Source organism: Heloderma suspectum, chromosome 3, assembly GCF_057233095.1.
Source record: "Heloderma suspectum isolate Gila_16-S chromosome 3, 16-S_ref, whole genome shotgun sequence".
Lineage (NCBI taxonomy): Eukaryota > Metazoa > Chordata > Lepidosauria > Squamata > Helodermatidae > Heloderma > Heloderma suspectum.
The window spans coordinates 291458253-291476437 of NC_139460.1; the positions used below are offsets into that span (position 1 = coordinate 291458253).

At 43.6% G+C, this 18185-nt stretch overlaps 1 protein-coding gene across 6 annotated transcripts in view; it reads right to left on the reverse strand.

The window, feature by feature from the left end:
- LOC146351415 (uncharacterized) overlaps positions 1-18185 on the reverse strand; it is a 54397-nt gene that overhangs the window by 8957 nt on the left and 27255 nt on the right. For 3 of the 6 annotated variants that reach the window (XM_084847260.1, XM_084847261.1, XM_084847262.1), the window contains 3 exons: positions 15987-16139; positions 10808-10895; positions 9206-9377 (listed from right to left, as the gene is read on the reverse strand). In XM_084847260.1, coding sequence (XP_084703386.1) covers positions 9206-9377; positions 10808-10895; positions 15987-16139 — 413 coding nt within the window. The remainder of the gene's footprint in view (positions 1-9205; positions 9378-10807; positions 10896-15986; positions 16140-18185) is intronic. The other 3 variants (XM_084847263.1, XM_084847264.1, XM_084847266.1) reach the window with 2 other exon arrangements.

The following is an 18185-nucleotide window of genomic DNA, read 5'->3' on the forward strand; positions in this document are numbered from 1 at the left end:
AGGTTAGGCAGTTGAGTAACAAGGGCCTTTTCAGCAGTGGCGCCCAAATTATGGAATTACCTCCCTAAGCATGGGTAACTAGTTGTTATTGTTGTTTTACTATTTTTAAGGTGCTAAGGAAAATCCCATCCTGTTCTCTTGGGCTTTTAATGAAATTTAGTTGTTGTTTTTATGGAGTCTATTACCCTTTGTTTTGTTTCTAGAGCCTCTGATTTATTCATTTTATTGCTTTATTGTGCTGCCTGTTGCTGTTTTTATTTCATTTTTATTATATTGTTTTATTATTATTATCATTATTATTATTATTTACATTTCTGTACTGCCCAATAGCCGAAGCCCTCTGGGCAGTTTACAAAGATTAAAACATTAAAAATACAATATACAGAGACATAAAAACACATGAACAGACAATATACACAAAAGAAACATATATCTAAAACAATTGCAAACAATCTCAAAAGCAAACAACCATAACCATAACACATTCCAGGATAGATTAAAACTTACCATATGCTGCCAAATGCCTGGGAGAAGAGAAAGATCTTAACCTGGCGCCGAAAAGATAACAATGTTGGCGCCAGGCAGGCATCGTTGGGGAGATAATTTTGGGGCCACCACCAAGAAGTCCCTCTCCCTTGTCACCGTCTTCTGAGCTTCCCTCAGTGTAGGCAGCCAGAGGAGGGCCTTAGATGCTGAGCATAGTATATGGGTAGGTTCATGTCGGGAGAGGTGCTCTGTCAGGTATTGTGGTCCTAAGCTGTGTACAGCTTTATAGGTTAAAGCCAGCACCTTGAATTGGGCTCCGAAACATACAGGCAGGCAGTGCAAGTGGGACAGAGTCAGTCTTATATGTTCGGACCTTCTGGTCCCCATTATCAGTCTGGCCGCCGCATTTTGCATGAGCTGCAGCTTCTGAATCGTCTTCAAAGGCAGCCCCATGTAGAGTGCATTGCAGTAATCTAATCTGGAGATTACCATAGACAACTGAAGCCAGGTTATCCCTTTCCAGATAGGGGCGCAGCTGGGCCACCACCATATTGTTTTATGTTATTGGTAGCCACCTTGAAGCATTCATTAAAATGAAGATCATAAATCCTTAAATAAATGAATATAGATTAATATTCTCAAGACTCACTTATGATTTTATTTTGCATCATTAAAACTAGGTTGTTGTGGCTATTATTATTGTCAAATGCAAACACATTTTATTTTGGTCTCTAGCACACAGATATTAATCGAGATAAACTCAGTGCTCAACTATTTATTATGATAAGCATGCTTCTTGAAAAGCATGCTTAAAGGGGCCACTTTTATTTGAATCAGCCACAGGGGCTTGCTCCATGACATGATCTGGATTGGGGCCCCACTCCAGTTCCCTGATGCAAATCCCCTCTTCACTGTTACTTGCCTTTGAAGAGGGCAAATAACAGCTGAGGAGGTAATTTTTGGCTGGAAAGTTGGAAAATGTTGTGGGCCCCAATCCAAGTTAGGGACATGCGCCAGATCAGCATTCCAGAGCTGCTTTTTCTTCAAAATAAAATGTGAGCAGGTTAAGAACACTTTTGAAAAGCATGTTCACTGTAATGTGTAGTTTGGCCCTCAATGTGCCTGAAAATCATTAACAACACTGCTCTTCCACTGAGTAGAACAGAAATCACAGTTTTGCCCAAAGGCAGCCTTGGATCAAATGCCTAGTAAAGTTCCCTCCACTACATGTCCAGCTAAAACAGTTTGAAAAATAGGAAATAGTGTATCATGAAAGATAAGACACAGGAAAGGACCAAAGTCTGCAGTCTTTTTAGGATCAGATCAAAATTGTGGTTTCCCCTGTATATCTTACAAGGTTAACCCAAACATAGTGCTGCCAACAAATTTAAGCAAACATTTTTATCTAAAGTACACAATAGCAGGCTAACACACGTTGGTACTTTTTAAAAGCCACATGATCACTGTCAAGTACACCCTACTGTAAGCACTGGTCCTTTGGTTTTCAAGCTCTCTTCTTTAAGCATCTGGTTAAGGGGGAAATATTCCAGTATCCTTGATGAAGGCATGATGGGCCAACCTGATGCTTCACTAAACCCCTTGAAGCTGTGGGCATGAAGGATCCATTCAATTTTCAACCATAAGCAGTTTTTAGAAAAAGATTTCAATGTAGAAATACACATAGAAAATGCTATATTGGAACAAGAGATTTATGGACAGAAAACTGGGATTCCTAACTGGCTGTTCCTGACAGATCTTCTCTAAAAAGGCCACATTCACTTTTTTTTCCTATTCTAGAAACATATTTCTATATGTATTTCTTCACAGGCATCCTCCCCTCCAATAGCAACCTCAGGTGGTGAGTGCCAATGGCTATGTACCCAAAACAGGGCCACTGGGAAACAAGAAGTTGATATCAGCATGCCTAGGGGGAACCTGGAGATTTCCAGAAGTTAAAAAAAAATTAAACCAGCAACTTAAAAAGGCAACCCCAACCCCTGGGCAAACAGCCCAATGAAGACAGAGTATGCTCAGTAACATTAGAATGTTGAGTGTCACATGGAAAAGAAAAACTGAGGGTGGGTAAACAGTGGGGTATCCTGCTTGGAGGAAATGGCTGGCTGGAACCTGGAATGGAAGCACGTCTGTTAGGAGGGAGGATACACTACAACATTTTGTTGCGGGTCATTCTTTAAATAGTATTTGCTAATCACCTGAGCTGAGGGCAATGAAGCAAGAGGGGAGACGGCTAGAATGCAGGTGGAGGAAAATTCATGCGGAGTCTGACTGAACACAGGTTAGAGCTCGTTATTGAGCCTAGTTTGTGGTGGTGAGGATGGCAAAGAGACAGTTCTTTTCCACCAGCACTGCATTTTCTCAGTATCATCCAGCGGAGCTTTTCCGAGTAGTTCGTGTCCTGCTACATTCTGGGCCAGGGAGAGAAACTGTGGAACCCTCAGTTTTTATTGATTTATTATTGATTTATTACATTTATATCCCGCCTTTTTTCCTCTTTAAGGAGCCCAAGGCGGCGTACATAATCCTCCTCCTCTCCATTTTGTCCTCACAACAACAACCATGTGAGGTAGGTTAGGCTGAGGCCCAAAGTCACCCAGTGAGCTTCCATGACTGAGTGGGGACTAGAACCTGGATCTCCCAATTCCCAGTTCAACACCCTAGCCACTATACCACACTGGCTCTCAGTAGCGCATTGTGATGAGTTTGCATGGCACTCTGAAGATAAAGAACTGGACACGATTAATGCAGTTCCATTAGTAGAGGCGTCCAGAGCACCGTCTGGTCTAGCTTTATTGGATGAGTTTCAGTTATTGAAGCCCGGGGATGCAGACAAGGTGCTTGGCCAAGTCCAGGTGACCACCTGTGTGCTTGACCCTTGTCTTTCATGGCTTATTACATCAAACAAGGAAGGGATATCCAGCTGAGTCCTGGAAGTTGTAAATCCTTCCCTGAGAGAGGGAGTGATGTCAGCTTCTTTAAAAGAGGTGGTAATCAGGCCACTCCTGAAAAGGCCTAACCTGGACTTGGAGGATGTTGACAACTATAGGCCAGTGGCCAACATCCCCTTCCTGGGCAAGTTGCTTGAACGGATGATTGCAGGACAACTCAAGGCACTCTTGAATGAAACGGATTATCTAGATCCATTTCAATCAGGCTTCAGGCCTGGTTTTGGAATGGTAACTGCCTTTGTCGCCCTGTGAGATGACCTCTGCCGGGAGAGGGACAGGGGGAGTGCAACCCTGTTGATTCTCCTGGACCTCTCAGCGGCTTTCGATACCATCGACCATGGTATCCTTCTGGATAGGTTGTCTGGGTTGGGAGTTGGAGGCACTGCACTGCAGTGGTTCCGCTCCTACTTGGATGGCCGATTCCAGAAGGTGGTGCTGGGGGATTATTGCTCTGTGCCTTGGCAACTCTGCCATGGGGTTCCACGGGGCTCTATGCCTATGCTATTCAACATCTACATGAAACTGCTGGGGGAGGTTATTCAGAAGGGTGGGCTGAGGTGCCATCAATTTGCGGATGACACCCAGCTCTACCTCTCTTTTTCATCAAATCCAGGTGAGGCAGTGGCTGTTCTGAATTAGTGCCTGGGTACAGTAATGGACTGGATGAGGGCCAATAAACTGAGACTTAATCCAAACAAGATGGAGGTCCTGTTAGTGGGTGGTTTGTCTGCCCGGCTAGGTGATGTTCAACCTGTTCTGGAGGGAGTTGCACTCCCGCTAAAGCATCAGATTTGTAATTTGGGAGTGCTCTTGGACCTGGAGCTGTCACTTCAGGCACAGGTGGACTTGGTGGCATAGAGCATCTTTTATCAGCTTAGGCTGATATACCAACTACGCCCTTATCTGGACAGAGATAGCCTAGCTACAGTTATCCATGCTCTGATAACCTCTGGATTACTGCAATGTGTTATATGTGGGGCTGCCTTTGAAAATGGTCCAGAAACTTCAGCTGTTGTAACAGGGAAGCGAGATTGTTAATGGGGCCATGGGGCCTGCAGGGGAAGCTGCCACCACTGGGGAAGAGGCGTGCCTGCTGCTGCTGGGCCTGCTGTAGCTGCCGCCGCCACCAACACCAGGCCTCCCCTACGGACCTCTGCCTGGCAGACCACCAGTCCCTGCAGGACCAGGCCCCCAGGTACTGAGCTAGCTGTGCTGCTTCCACCTGCCCCTTCCTGGAGGGGCTACATAAGCTGGCTGGCTGAGGTGGCCTGGGAGAGCCAGGGCCTGCAGGAGAAGCTGCCACCACCAGGGGAGAGGCCTGCCGCTGCCGCGCTGCCACCACCACCACCACTATCACTACCGTGGACTCCTGCCTCGCATTATTTTTAAGGGGATTTTTTAATTGCTTTTTTTTTAATTCTGGGGGAGTCTGTTGTGTTTTTAGGGGTGGGTAGCCTGCCTGATAGGCGGGAGCGAGGGGGCATGTGTCCACCTGACGGAGGCAGCAGGGGGAGTGTTGGGGACCAGAACATATAGAGGCTGGGCGGCAGGCACTGGCAGAGCGCTAGGGGCAGGCCACGCCAGGTAAGGGGAACAAGGGAGAGATGTGTAGTATCTGTCCCCTGCTCCGGGTGTGTCCAGAGCCAAAGGATGGCTGGGGGAGGTGTGACTCCATCTTCTGGCCTTCGTTTGCTGCTCTGCAACACCAGGTCTGTTACCCAGAAAACCTCCCTCATCCATGACATGATCCTGGATGAGGGTGCAGACCTGGCATGTATTACGGAGACCTGGCTGGCCGAGGCTGCTGCTCCAACTCTTGCAGCCATGTGTCCAGCCGGATTTTCGTATGCACAGCAACCGAGGGCTGGGGATTGCAGAGGGGGAGTGGCTGTTATCTACCGATAGTCCTTGGTCTTCACCAGACCCACTCTCCGGGAGACCAAGGTTTCAGAGTGCATGTACTGGAGGTTGGGCCCGAAGGGCAGTCTGGAGATTCTGCTCGTGTATCGTCCACTCTGCTGCACAACTGACTCCTTGGCCGAGGTGCTTGAGGTGGTCTCTGATGTGCGTGTACAGTCCCCTAACTTATTGGTGTTGGGGGACTTCAACGTACATTCAGAGGCCATCCTCACAGGAGCACCTCAGGACTTCATGGAGACCATGGCTTCATGGGAGCTGCACCATATTCTAACTGGGCCCACCCATGTAGCCGGTCATTCACTAGACCTTGTGTTTGTTTCTGGAGAAGCGGGGAGTGAACTGGAAGTCGGGGGTATATCCACCACCCCCTTCTCATGGTGAGATCACTATCTGGTGACATTAGACTTCTCGGTTCCACAACCCCTCCGCGGGGGTGGAGGACCCATTAAAATGGTCCACCCCAGGCGTCTTAGGGATCCGAATGGATTCCTGAACGCGCTTGGGGATTCTCTGGAGCATGCCAACGGCCACTCGGTCGAGACCCTGGTGGGTGGCTGGAATGCCGCAATCACTGGGGCATTAGATCAGGTGGCTCCGAAACGCCCTCTCCCCCTGAACAGAGCTCGGATTGCACCATGGTTCAATCCGCAGTTACGAGCTCTGAAACAGGAGGTGAGACGGCTAGAGCGCCGGTGGCGGAAGTCTCGCTCCAAAGACAATCAGACACGGGCTAGAGCTGTATCTTCAGCCTATCACGTGGAGGTGAAGGCAGCAAAAAAGGAATATTATGCTGCCTCCATCGTGTCTGCAGAGTGCTGTCCCAGGAGGCTGTTCCAAGTGGTCCGGAGCCTGGTCGGTCCTGTGGCTCCGGAACCACTGGAGCATTCTAAGGCCTCCTGTGAGGCCTTGGCAAGGCACTTTGCAGATAAAATTGATCAGATTAGTTGTGTTACTCGGTGCACTGTGGATACAGTTAGTGAGCAAGAGGCGGCCTGTGGCAAACTGGTTTTGTGGGATCGGTTCCAGCTTCTTCCTCCTGATGAAATGGACAAGGTGCTTTCATCTGTAAGGCCGACCACCTGCTTACTTGATCCTTGCCCATCTTGGCTCATTATGGGCTGCAGAGAGTGACTGGGTGAGTGGATCAGGGCAGTGGTGAACGCCTCCCTTGCAGAGGGAGTGATGCCATCAGCCCTCAAGGAGGCAGTGATAAGACCGCTCTTAAAGAAGCCCTCCTTGGATCCCCAAGTTCTGAACAACTTTTGCCCAATCTCGAATCTACCATTTTGGGGCAAGGTGATTGAGTGGGTGGTGGCGATGCAGTTGAAGGCACACTTGGAAGAAACCGATTATCTAGACCCATTTCAGTCGGGCTTCACGCTTGGGCATGTGACAGAAATGGCCTTCGTCGCCTTGGTGGATGATATGAGGAGGGCTCTGGATAGGGGTGAATGCTCCTTCTTTGTTCTCCTCGACCTCTCAGTGGCTTTTGATACTGCTGACCACAGTATCCTCCTGGACCGCCTGGAGGGGTTGGGCATTGGAGAGTCCAAAATGACCCCAAAATAACCACCATATTGTGGTGGTTCCGGTCCTTCCTCTCCGGCAGGTACCAGAGGGTATCACTGGGAGAGGAGGTTTCGGACCCGTGGCCGCTCACTTGTGGGGTGCCACAGGGTTCCATCCTCTCCCCGATGCTATTTAACATCTATGTGAAGCCACTGGGGGCTATCATCAGGAGGTTTGGGGTGCGGTGTCATCAATATGTGGATGACACGCAGCTCTACCTCTCATTCAAATCTTCACCAAGGTTGGCCGTAGAATCCCTGTCCAAATGTCTGGAGATGGTGAGTGGCTGGATGGGGAGGAATAAGCTGAAGCTGAACCCTGACAAGACTGAGGTACTTTTGGTGGGAGATAAGAGGAGGCTGGGGGATGTTGACCTGGTGTTGAATGGGGTACGGCTACCCTTGAAAGACCAGGTCTGCAGCCTGGGGGTCATTTTGGACTCCCAGCTGTCCATGGAGGCTCAGGTGTCAGCTGTGAGCCGGATAGCCCTGTATCAATTCCATCTGATACGGCGGCTGCACCCCTTCCTTCCTGACCATCTGCTCCCATAGGTAGTACATACCCTGGTCTCCTCTCGTTTAGACTACTGTAATGCGCTCTACGTGGGGTTACCCTTGAAGATGGTTCGGAAGCTGCAGCTGGTACAGAATGCGGCGGCTCGCCTGATTAAAGGCAGCTGCCGGCGAGATCACATCACTCCAGTGCTGAAGGAGTTGCACTGGTTACCAGTTGTTTTCCAGGCCAAAATTCAAGGTGTTGGTTTTGACCTTTAAAACCCTATATGGTTCTGGTCCAGCCTATCTTAAGGAGTGCCTCCAGCAACACCAGACAGGCTGCTTAACAAGATCAGCCTTGGATGGCCTTCTCTCTGTCCCATCAGCCAGGACAGCTAGACTGGTGGGGACGAGGGAGAGGGCCTTTTCTATGGTGGCTTCCACTCTGTGGAACTCCCTCCCTAGGGAACTCCGCCATGCCCTCTCTTTAATGAGCTTCTGCCGTGCATTAAAAATGTGGTTGTTCAGTTTTATTATATGCTTGTACATCGCCCAGAGTGGCTGGGTGACCAGCCAGATGGGTGATGAATAAATTTAATAAACAAACAAACAAACAAACAAAATGGGGACTGGCCAATGAGATCACATTACACAAGTACTTTTCCAGCTGCACTGGCTGCCAGTCCATGTCTAGGCCCAATTCAAAGTGCTGGTATTAACATTCAAAGCCCTAAACAGCTTGGGGCCAGATTATCTGAAGGATCGCCTCCTCGCATATGTGCCTGCCTAAGATCATCTTCAGGGGTCCTTCTCCAGGAGCCCCTGCCAAAGGAAGTGAGGTGGGTTGCTACCAGGAAGAGGGCCTTTTCTGCTGTGGCAGAATTCCCGGCTGTGGAATATGCTCCCTAGAGAGGTTCACCGGGCACCTATGTTGTACTACTCTCAGCGCCAGGTGAAGACTTCTTTGTTTTCCCAGCATTTTGGCATTTTAGCTTCCTAGTCTTTTAGCTCTGCTGTTTTAAATCTGTTTTTGAAATCTCTGCATTGCTGCTAGGTTTTATTCTGGTTGTACTGTTATATTGTAGTTTTAAGCTTTCATATTTTATATTGTTTTATGTTATACTTTGTGGTTTTAATAGCTATTGGGTGGTATAGAAATGAAATAAATACATAAATCAGAAGCATTTCTGCCCTTCATTTCCCCCCACACACTTACCTCCTCAAAAATAAATACATACATAAATAAAACCCCACAAATATTCTGCAATTTTCAGCAGGCTTTCCTATAATAATTTATCTTTTAGTAGAACAATGTAAATACAATATGGAAACTACCTAAACTCAATGACTCTTTGTACTAAGTAATACATCACAATGTAGAAATGAGTTCAAAGGCTGGGATCCAAAGGATTGCACAACTTGTTCTGCACGCCTACGAGGGTTTGCGCTTGGGTTCCCCAAACAGCAGGCTCTTCCCATTCCACAACAAAGCCACTTTTGAAAGCAAGGACTTTCATAGTTGCATAGCTCAAAAAAATAAGTCAATAATTCCGCTGGATATGCCCAAGCACCCGAAGTAGCTCTTTGGATCCTGGCCATAGCAAATAAAATAAGACTATAATTTGTGTAAACGTCAAAAGACTAGCGAGACCATTTTAAAAGAAAGTTAATGCCAATAATATTAACAAAACAGTATTGCTTGATATTTCAGGATTAGAAGAATGTTACTTATCCTGCTGGTTCATAGAAGCACATAAGGAGAGACCTTACCTCTGTAAATCAATTAGCTTTGAACGATCTCTGGCATAAGATTTTGAAAGGAGCTCTGTTGTAGGTACTGATGTTTTTTCTGGATCTGTACAGAACCACAAAGTGTCGGCAAAACTGATTTTGATGGCTTCAATTAGAACGTGTAAGTACTGAGCAGTATTATGAGCCATTTCTACAAAAAGTAAACCAACACAAGTATTGCATCACATTAAAAATAACCATTATCACCCATAGAAGTACAAGGGTCTATACCTACTGTTAAAGAACATTAAAACATAATAATAAATGCATTCATTTCATTCAAATTTTATGTTCTATACATAGGGGCCTGTGAGAAATTACAATAGTTGGATGGGGTGAGGCAGAGGGAGAAAGGTCATCTCCTTCTTCCACCTTCAAAGCCACTGGGACTCTTCCTGCAGCCAATGCTTCAGGCTAGCAGGCATCCACTAGAAAAGGGCAGTTGGGGGGCTACCCTTTGGTAAGCTTAGTGGACCTCTACTAGTGGTGGTAGACATGCTAAGACTGCGCTACCCAATTTCACAAATAGCATCTTAAGCAATCATAATTGTTCTAGAATTCCAGTTGGACCATAAGAATTAGTTGCATAGATTGTGGTCATGCCAAAAAAAGAAAATTCTGGACAGCTGATATGCACACACAGGACAACCTATACTGTATATCAGACATACCAGATGATGGAGACATGCATCCTTCAAAGAAAAAGCAACAAAAATAGTAAAAGATTCTTGAGATGGCAGGGCATTACTGGGAGAGAAAGGTCAGCTTCTTCATATATTTGAAGTCCATTTTGACATCTTCAGCAAAAACTACATTCTGGATCTTATGATCAGAGACATCCATGTTTGTTACCTATAGGGTAGGTTTATATGCACTACCAGCAAGAAAATTAGAGACTATTTTTTTGACCCAAGACAGTGTTGGCTGCAAAATGGATTTTTCAGTTTAAATGATTAGGGAATGTTATAATTTTAATCTTTGATTATTTGCATTTCTGACCATTTATGCTAACTTCGTTCTGGATTAATTGTCTTTTCTATATCTATATCTATATGTTGTTTTGCTATTTATATGTAATGGCCATTGGCTATCAACAATAACATTCGACTGACAGATATTATAGAGTTTTGTCAATCCACTTTATCCCAGTGGCTGGAGGGGAGATTTATAAATATGTCAAATAAATAAATAAACTCACTAACAGCAATCTTATACATGTCTACTCAGAAAAAAAGTCTCACTGACTTCAATGGGGCTTAAGTGGATATAGAATCACAGCCTAAAAGATTCATCAAACAGAACGGTGTTGCAGAGTGAACAGCAATCACAGATGCTTCACAACTACCACTGTTGCTGCTGCCCTAAGCGCTGAAGCTGTCCTAAGATTTATTTTACATTTAAGGAACATAATATGCAGTGTTTTTAAAAAACTAATCCAGTGACTAACAGAAGCTCTTTTTCACTCAAACTTGGCTTAGATTTTTTTTTTCTGCTTAAGCTAAAACAGTTGGCATTTTTCTTCTCCATCCGTGTTTACTCTTTGCAAGTGACAGGCATATAGGATTCCAAATCTGCTCATACCTTTCACGTTGAAATTTTCTAAAATATTCAGGGCTAACAGAGTTGTGATTCCTTGACCATTAGGAGGGATTTCCCAAATATTCAGACCCTGAAAAAGCAATAACTGTCACTGTACACTGAACATCAAAAGATACAATAAAGAAAACTGAAAAGTTTCTCAAGGCGTTGATCATTTCCTATATGAAAGTCTTTCTTATATCACTGGATCAAAACCAAGTAGCACATGGGTTACTCAGAAGCAAGCAACATCACCTAAATAGGCATTGTTAATTTGCAAGGATCATCATCAAAATATGCATCGGTTCAATGCAATATGTATTTAAATTCTTGTAACAGAATAATTAATTTCTGCATCTTGGTCAAATAAATATTTTCTAATAATGACCACCTCATCGAGATTGAACTCTTAAATCTAAAAAATAATTTTGGGACACCCCATATAAACTATGGGGACTCCTGGTGTTGACAACAAGCAACAGTATATCTTCTAGAAAGATGCATTTTAGAAACATTTTACTGGAATGAAAACAACAACAGCAATGAATGTTAAAAGAAAGGGTTTGGGTCAAGATACAGCTATTAACTTATAAATAACACATTTATGTTTACCTTACAAGCGTTTGCTTCTCTGTTTAAACACATTATTCATCGTGTATGTGTGCTCCCAACATGACTAATGGGTTTATTACTAGGTCTGAGTTTAGAAAGGTACTATTCTTAGCAGTATTGGAAAGGCATGACTGCAAAACATGACACACCTTTGCTAATAATTGGGTGTCTAAGCATCTCCTTTTCTTATGTGAGAACTCTGGCGTCATGGTTCCTCAGACCTCACTGGGTGACCCACGCAGTTCTCACTCTCAGATCTGCTCCTAGATGATCTGACACTCATAAATGAAAGCTGAATAATCAGATTTACAGAGGTGCCAAAACATGGAGAAACTGCCATCACTTTACTTATGTAATGAAAAGAACACTGAACACTTGAAATGGGCTATGTAAATACTGAATTTTAACTCCAAATTCTTTTATTTAAATGAGGCCCAGCCCAAAACATTCTGCTGCCTGAGGCAAAGGACAAGACGGAGCCCCTCCTATTCCATGTATAAATGCAGATTGGGCTGGTAGTTGAATCTTTCATCAATACTGGCAATGGGACACCATCATCCACTATACCTGAAGACCGCAGACTAGCAAGGCAGGCCATGTGGCCCACAGCTCTCCCCTCTAACACCTTGGGGCCACCTTCCAGAATCTGCCGCCTGAGGCAACTGCCTCACTCTACCTAATGGCAGGGCCAGCCCTGCTTTAAATCTAGATAGAAAGGGATTCCAAAAATTCTACCATTCCATTGATTTGTGTCCATGTAGACCTCCCTTATTTGATTCAGTTAGCTTTCGAGATGATCACTCACCTGTTCTTTGTATGAAATGACAAATAGTTGGAGGCTTTAATACAGGGCTGGAGAACACATGGCCCTCCAAATGTTGTTGGACTGTAACTCCCACCATCTCTAATCAGCATAAGCAATGGTTAGGCACGATGGGACCTGCGGTGCAACAACATCTTAAGGGCCACACATTCTCCACCCCTGCTTTAATAAGTTAAGCACCAGCTCTGGAGTTTCACAGAAGCTTTAGGCTAGAATTCTATACATAGTTTCTGGGAGTAAGACTCACTGGACCCAGTGAATCTTACTTCTGAATAGGCATATACATAACTGAAAATAAAATAAAATCAGGAAATATAAAGAAACTAAATTGCAAAATATATTTCTAATTCCAGTAGAATTCAATTCACAAAACACCTATGTGAGCTACATAAAATATAACAACAAAATGATGTGTTCTAGCTTCAAGAGTTGCTGTTTTCATAAGAGTAGATTTTATGAGTAAAGATTATGATTTGCTATATTCCTTTTCCAGTAGCACAAACTCCCAGGCCTAACAGAACTCTTTGCTCCAGAAAACATAGGTACATATTAGCAATCTACCTGTGTAGGTACACATTCCTGGTATCTACTGGAATCCCACCTGCCCTATCGAGATTGATTCAAGTATGTAAAGAGGAAACAAATATGTGGTTTTGCTTGTTCTGTGCTGAAGTACTGCCCCATTTTAGGATATGAGCCTATTTTAACTATTAGGTGTTATAAAATATCCCATTTTCAGATTGTTCTAGTAATCACAGAGTTTTAAAATTCAGCTTCCTAACTAGTGCGGGCAGCAGCTTAATCATTTTTTTCAGTACACTTTGAATCCTCCATCTGGAGGGGGACAGATGTACAAATGTTTTTGTTCCATTTTCAGACAACTGGGCAGTATTGGACAACATATATATCAAATGTCAGGGCTCTACATCATGGGAAGTAACTTAACCATTTTAATACCAGCACCCAGCACTGGTCAGTGAGGACAGAGTGTCTTTATACCTATAATAACCAAAGATGATGTGTTTCTGTCTATTCGTGCCATAGCGTCAAATCACGAAACCTAGACACATGAAATTTGACATGCATGCTAAGGGGACCCCAGAGGTGTGCAATTAATGGTTAATTTTAAAATGCAGTAATTAATGTTAATTAATTTAAATGTGGCCATATGGTTGATTCAGTAACATCTTCGCCAATGAGGCAGAATTCCCTAGCTAGCACATAGCTTTGTAGTCCATACAGTTTGAAGTCAGGAGAGATGAGTTGGCAGAGGGAAAGTTATATGCCTGCCCCTCCTCCCACCTGTGGTGCATTGTCCCCTCAGGAGAATGGAAGGGACAGACCCCTCCCTCAGGGGGCTATAGGGGTGCACTATGGAGGAGCCATGCCTAGGGGTGCCACTGGGCACGGCTTCATTCAGAAAGGTTGGGCAAAATCTGTTCAACTCTGACAGCTGATAAGTTTGCTTGAAGGCTTTGCTGTATCAGCTAAAACGGTATGGGGAACCTCAAGCCCACAGGCCAAATCCAGCCCTCTTGGGGTTCCTGACCACTAATCATTTGGTGGTTTTCCAGATTTTGCATGGTTCTTTTCACATTCTAAAAGGCTGAAATCCCTCTCCTAAGGTAGTAAGATCTTTAAGCTAAAATATGCTGGCATTTTTTGAATTCTTGGCCTCGCCCCTTTTGCCTTTAGCCCCCCGACCACCACTGCAGTGTGCCCCCCAAAAGTTCCTCCAAAACTGAAATCATCTCTTGGGCTAAAAGATCCACATCCCTGAACCACGACCTGCTACTACAACCCATGCTTAACCCATGATAAATTAAGCCTGTATTCTGCAAGCATAAATACCTCTTCCTTGCTGCTACTAATATTCTCCTCTCCCCCAAATCAAGCAGCTGGGGAGGAACGTTTTAGGGGAGGAAAGTGATTGCCAAAGGAAAGGTTAAGCACTGGCTTCCTCCCTTTATCTTTTTCCAATTCAAGTTGTCCACTGCATCCCAGTCTCTCTCCAATGCAAATTGCTCTCTCCCAAGAGGAAAGAGAAAGGTTTGTCTGTGTGTTATACATGGCTCCAGTGTGATGTGCATTTGTCTCCTTTGAGTCCCCTGATTTGAGGGGGAAATGTAAAAATGTCCAGACTTCAGTTTTTCTTCTAGTAATTGGGGTGCTTTGGACCAAGTATGTACCATATTTCAGGGCTCTAGCTCATTGAGAAGTACCATACATTTCAGTTCTCCTGTGAGTTAGTCAGTGAGTCCCCAATGTATGTATATAATATGCTGACTAGAATGTGGAAAGGGAGGGCGGGGGTGGGATTTACATGGCATGCTGCTATATTATACTGGGTTTAAACTGAATTTGTCTGAGTCCACTTTAAGAGGGTAATAATACCAGAGTGTATTTAGGTTATGAGTCAATATTTTAGAGAGATAAAATTGTGTTTTAGCACACCTCTCATGTAAAGTTCTGTTAACTTCATCTGTGTGTGAAATCCCTCGAAATGTACGCATTCAACAGTCTACTTTTTCCCATTATTTTCAGGGGAAACAATCAAAGCTGAGTTTAATTTGCAGAGTCTGTATTCATGGAGTAGGTGGGCCAGGGAGGAAGGTAAACATTTGCTATACAATTTTACTGCAGTACAAAAGAGAAAAAAATTACAGAAGAGAAGAACAGATGTTACAGAACAAAGGGATGGGGAAATCCCAAGAATGACCTTTTTTCTTTTCTTTTTACAACCTTGGCTGTGTGACTGGAAAGTACTACTATGAAGCATAAAGAGAAACACATTGAATAATAAGGCATGCCCATTAATGGAAAATTCTGTGGGAGTGGGACACAGGGCATGAAAGTAAGTGCCATGCAAATAAGCTTCTGATTCTTCCATTTCTTATTTTGGTTCCCCGTTCAACACTGTGCTTGAAGAGACGCCTGATCTTACCTATATGCATCTAGTTTATGCTTCATTATCTTAATGAACACTCAAAGCTATAATGTTAAAAGGTACTTTCAGATATTCTGGGGAATGGAACAGAAACATTTTTGGTCATGCTGCTCCAGCTATGGGTAAAATATGGGCTTTTGAAGATGTGTATGAGGGTAGTCAGGTGTCCTACTTTACAGAGCACAGTCCTCTATCCGAAGAGCTGTCAGAGGGCAGTCCTCTATTTGAACGTGTCCTCTGTTTAAAGAGGTTCCAATCCAAGTGTGGTTTAAAGTCAAAGAACCACCAGAATGGAGATCGGATGCCTTGAAGTTGCCCATTAACAGTTAATACCTGGGCAGCAGACCAAGCAGGCACAAAAGTCACCTACTTGGTCTTCACCACTATGCTGAGATGTCTTGAATTTCTGTTTAAATTAAAGTTATTGTTTCTAAATTTGTATCTAGACATAAATTTGCATGTGCAAATGTTATGCAAATCAATGTCCTCTTTTTTGGTGATGTGTAAGTGGCTATCCTAATTTTAGGATGTTTCTGAATATTAATTTCATTGTAATTTTTATGGTTCAAAGTGATTTTATTTTTTACAAACTTCTTTGAGTCGATTTTTAACGGCTAGAATTATAGGCTATAAATGAAAATAAAAATAAATAAATACATGAGATAAACATAACAAGCCCCTGAAATTTGTATTTAAGTCCTGGAACTGTATTAAGGACTCACTAAACTGTGGACATAATTAAGTCACAGAGGTACTTCACAATCTCCATTAGTTCTGGAACGCTGAACTCTCTGGCATACCTTGTAATCTGTAACTATAGGTTCGACTTCTTCAGTGACATGGCTTTTCAGATCTTCTAAATCCATTACTCCACCATTGCTCTGAATAACGTCCACAATTGCTTTGGCCACACGACCTTCATAGAAGCCTTGTTTGCCAGTTTTTGCCAACTCCTGATAAAACATTTAGATGGGAAACTTACAAAAACGAAAGAACAAGGGTATGTCTCTATGGAAGCTTCCCACATTGCTTCTTCAGTACTTAAGAGCTAAAGTAGCAGGTATTGTCATGCTGCACTTCAGTCTGAGCAATATTTTGTTTCATCTGGACTGTGCCATCTGCACGGATGCTAGTGCTATTCCTACAATCTGCCAGTTACTAGATGAGCAATTTGGCCTGCAGGTATGCTGAAGGAGTATACTAAAGAACTGAACAAAAACTCCTGCATCGAAGCACCCTTCACCTTGGGTCACAGTCCAGTGGGTCTTATTGCAATCAACAATTTGAGCCATTTTTTAAACAAGCAAATAGGCACCCCTGATTTATAATATCGTGTTTTTCACATGTGTATCAATTATTTGCTAAATAACCATTAGTATTAACTTGCAATATAACTGAGCCAACTTGATTTACAGTTAAACATTCATCTTTTAGTGACCTCAGAGGTTGCAGTGCTGAGCATTCAACCTCTCTGAACATTGGAACGTTTAACTGTATTGCTAAATACTAATTCATGTGCTGAATGAAGAAGCTTAATGATCAGCAGTTTGGGTTTTAATGCCTCTCTTCTTCCATTCATCCACTCTGATGTATATATGTTGTTGTTGTTCAGTCGTTCAGTCGTGTCCGACTCTTCGTGACCCCATGGACCATAGCACTCCAGGCCTTCCTGTCCTCCACTCTCTCCCGGAGCGTGCTCAAGTTCATATTCATTGCATCGGTGATGCTATCTAGCTATCTCATCCTCTGCCGTCCCCTTCTAGATGTATATATACTTGTGCTTATCTCTACAAGTTTTCAAAAATGTTTGTACACTAAGTTGTGGACTTTCAGTAAAAGGTGGTGAGAGATTAACAATGGTATTTGTGTCGTCATTATTCCAAGACTGTTTTATTGACCTCTATTAAAAGACTGTGCTGAATGACTGAGAACATATATTAACAGAAACTGGCATTAGTCATCTTTGAAAATGGAAGGGATGCAGAAATCCTTTCTGCTAGCCGTGTGTGCGTAAGTGTGTGTGTCTACAGAAATGACTACAGGTACCAAAAAAAACACACTAATAATAAGCTCTTGAAGAACAGTTCCTGTTTCCTGGTCATTTATAGCACACATCAGCTATACATTAAACTCGTATTCTGCAAAAAGACAGGCCTGTATGCACAATGGAAGCACTACATTGAGGTTGCTTTAATCATGCTGGCTGAGCAATTTGTCCACCACAAACCCCCCATCCTCTGAGCAATTAACAATGGCAAGGAGAAAAATTACCTGAACATTGCATCCAAACAGCTAACGACATGATGACAGCTACCACCTAAGGCAATTTAAAATAGCTGTAGAGCATGGTCTGGATCTAACTCACAAACATCTTTTAAAAAAATAAATGCAAAAGCATTCACTGTCACATCACCGGTATATGAGTAAAGCCACTCTGAGAAGACTTTCTCTTATCAGCCATTGTTAAGAATGTGCCAGTTTGTTGTGGAGACTCCCCAAGCATCATCAGCATCATCAGCATCATCAAAATTTCTTAGACACCTTTCTCAAAAATAACTCAAGATAACTTGCAATAAAATTAAAACATAAAATACAGCCACCCCATAAAACAACTAGAACATCACTGACAACCATAAACAATTCAACATACGCATCCAACAGCCCATCATATGCCATCAAAACAACTAAAACATCAGTGACTTGTGCACTGAGCAGCCCATCATATGCCATCAAAAGCCTTAACTGGTGCTGAAAAGATGACAACGTTGGTGCCAGGCATGTTTTGCTAGGCCATATAAGTGGGGGGCCACCACTGAAAAGGTCTTCTCCCTGGCTTACATCCTCCAAACTTCCCTCAGAGGAGGCACCCAGATGAGGGTCTCAGATGCTGATCACAGGGCAGGTGTGGGCAGAAGGTAGCTCTCCAAAAGTTTTGGACTTCAACTCCCAGAAGCCCCTGCCAGCATGGCCAATGGTCAGGAATGGTGAGAAGTTGAAGT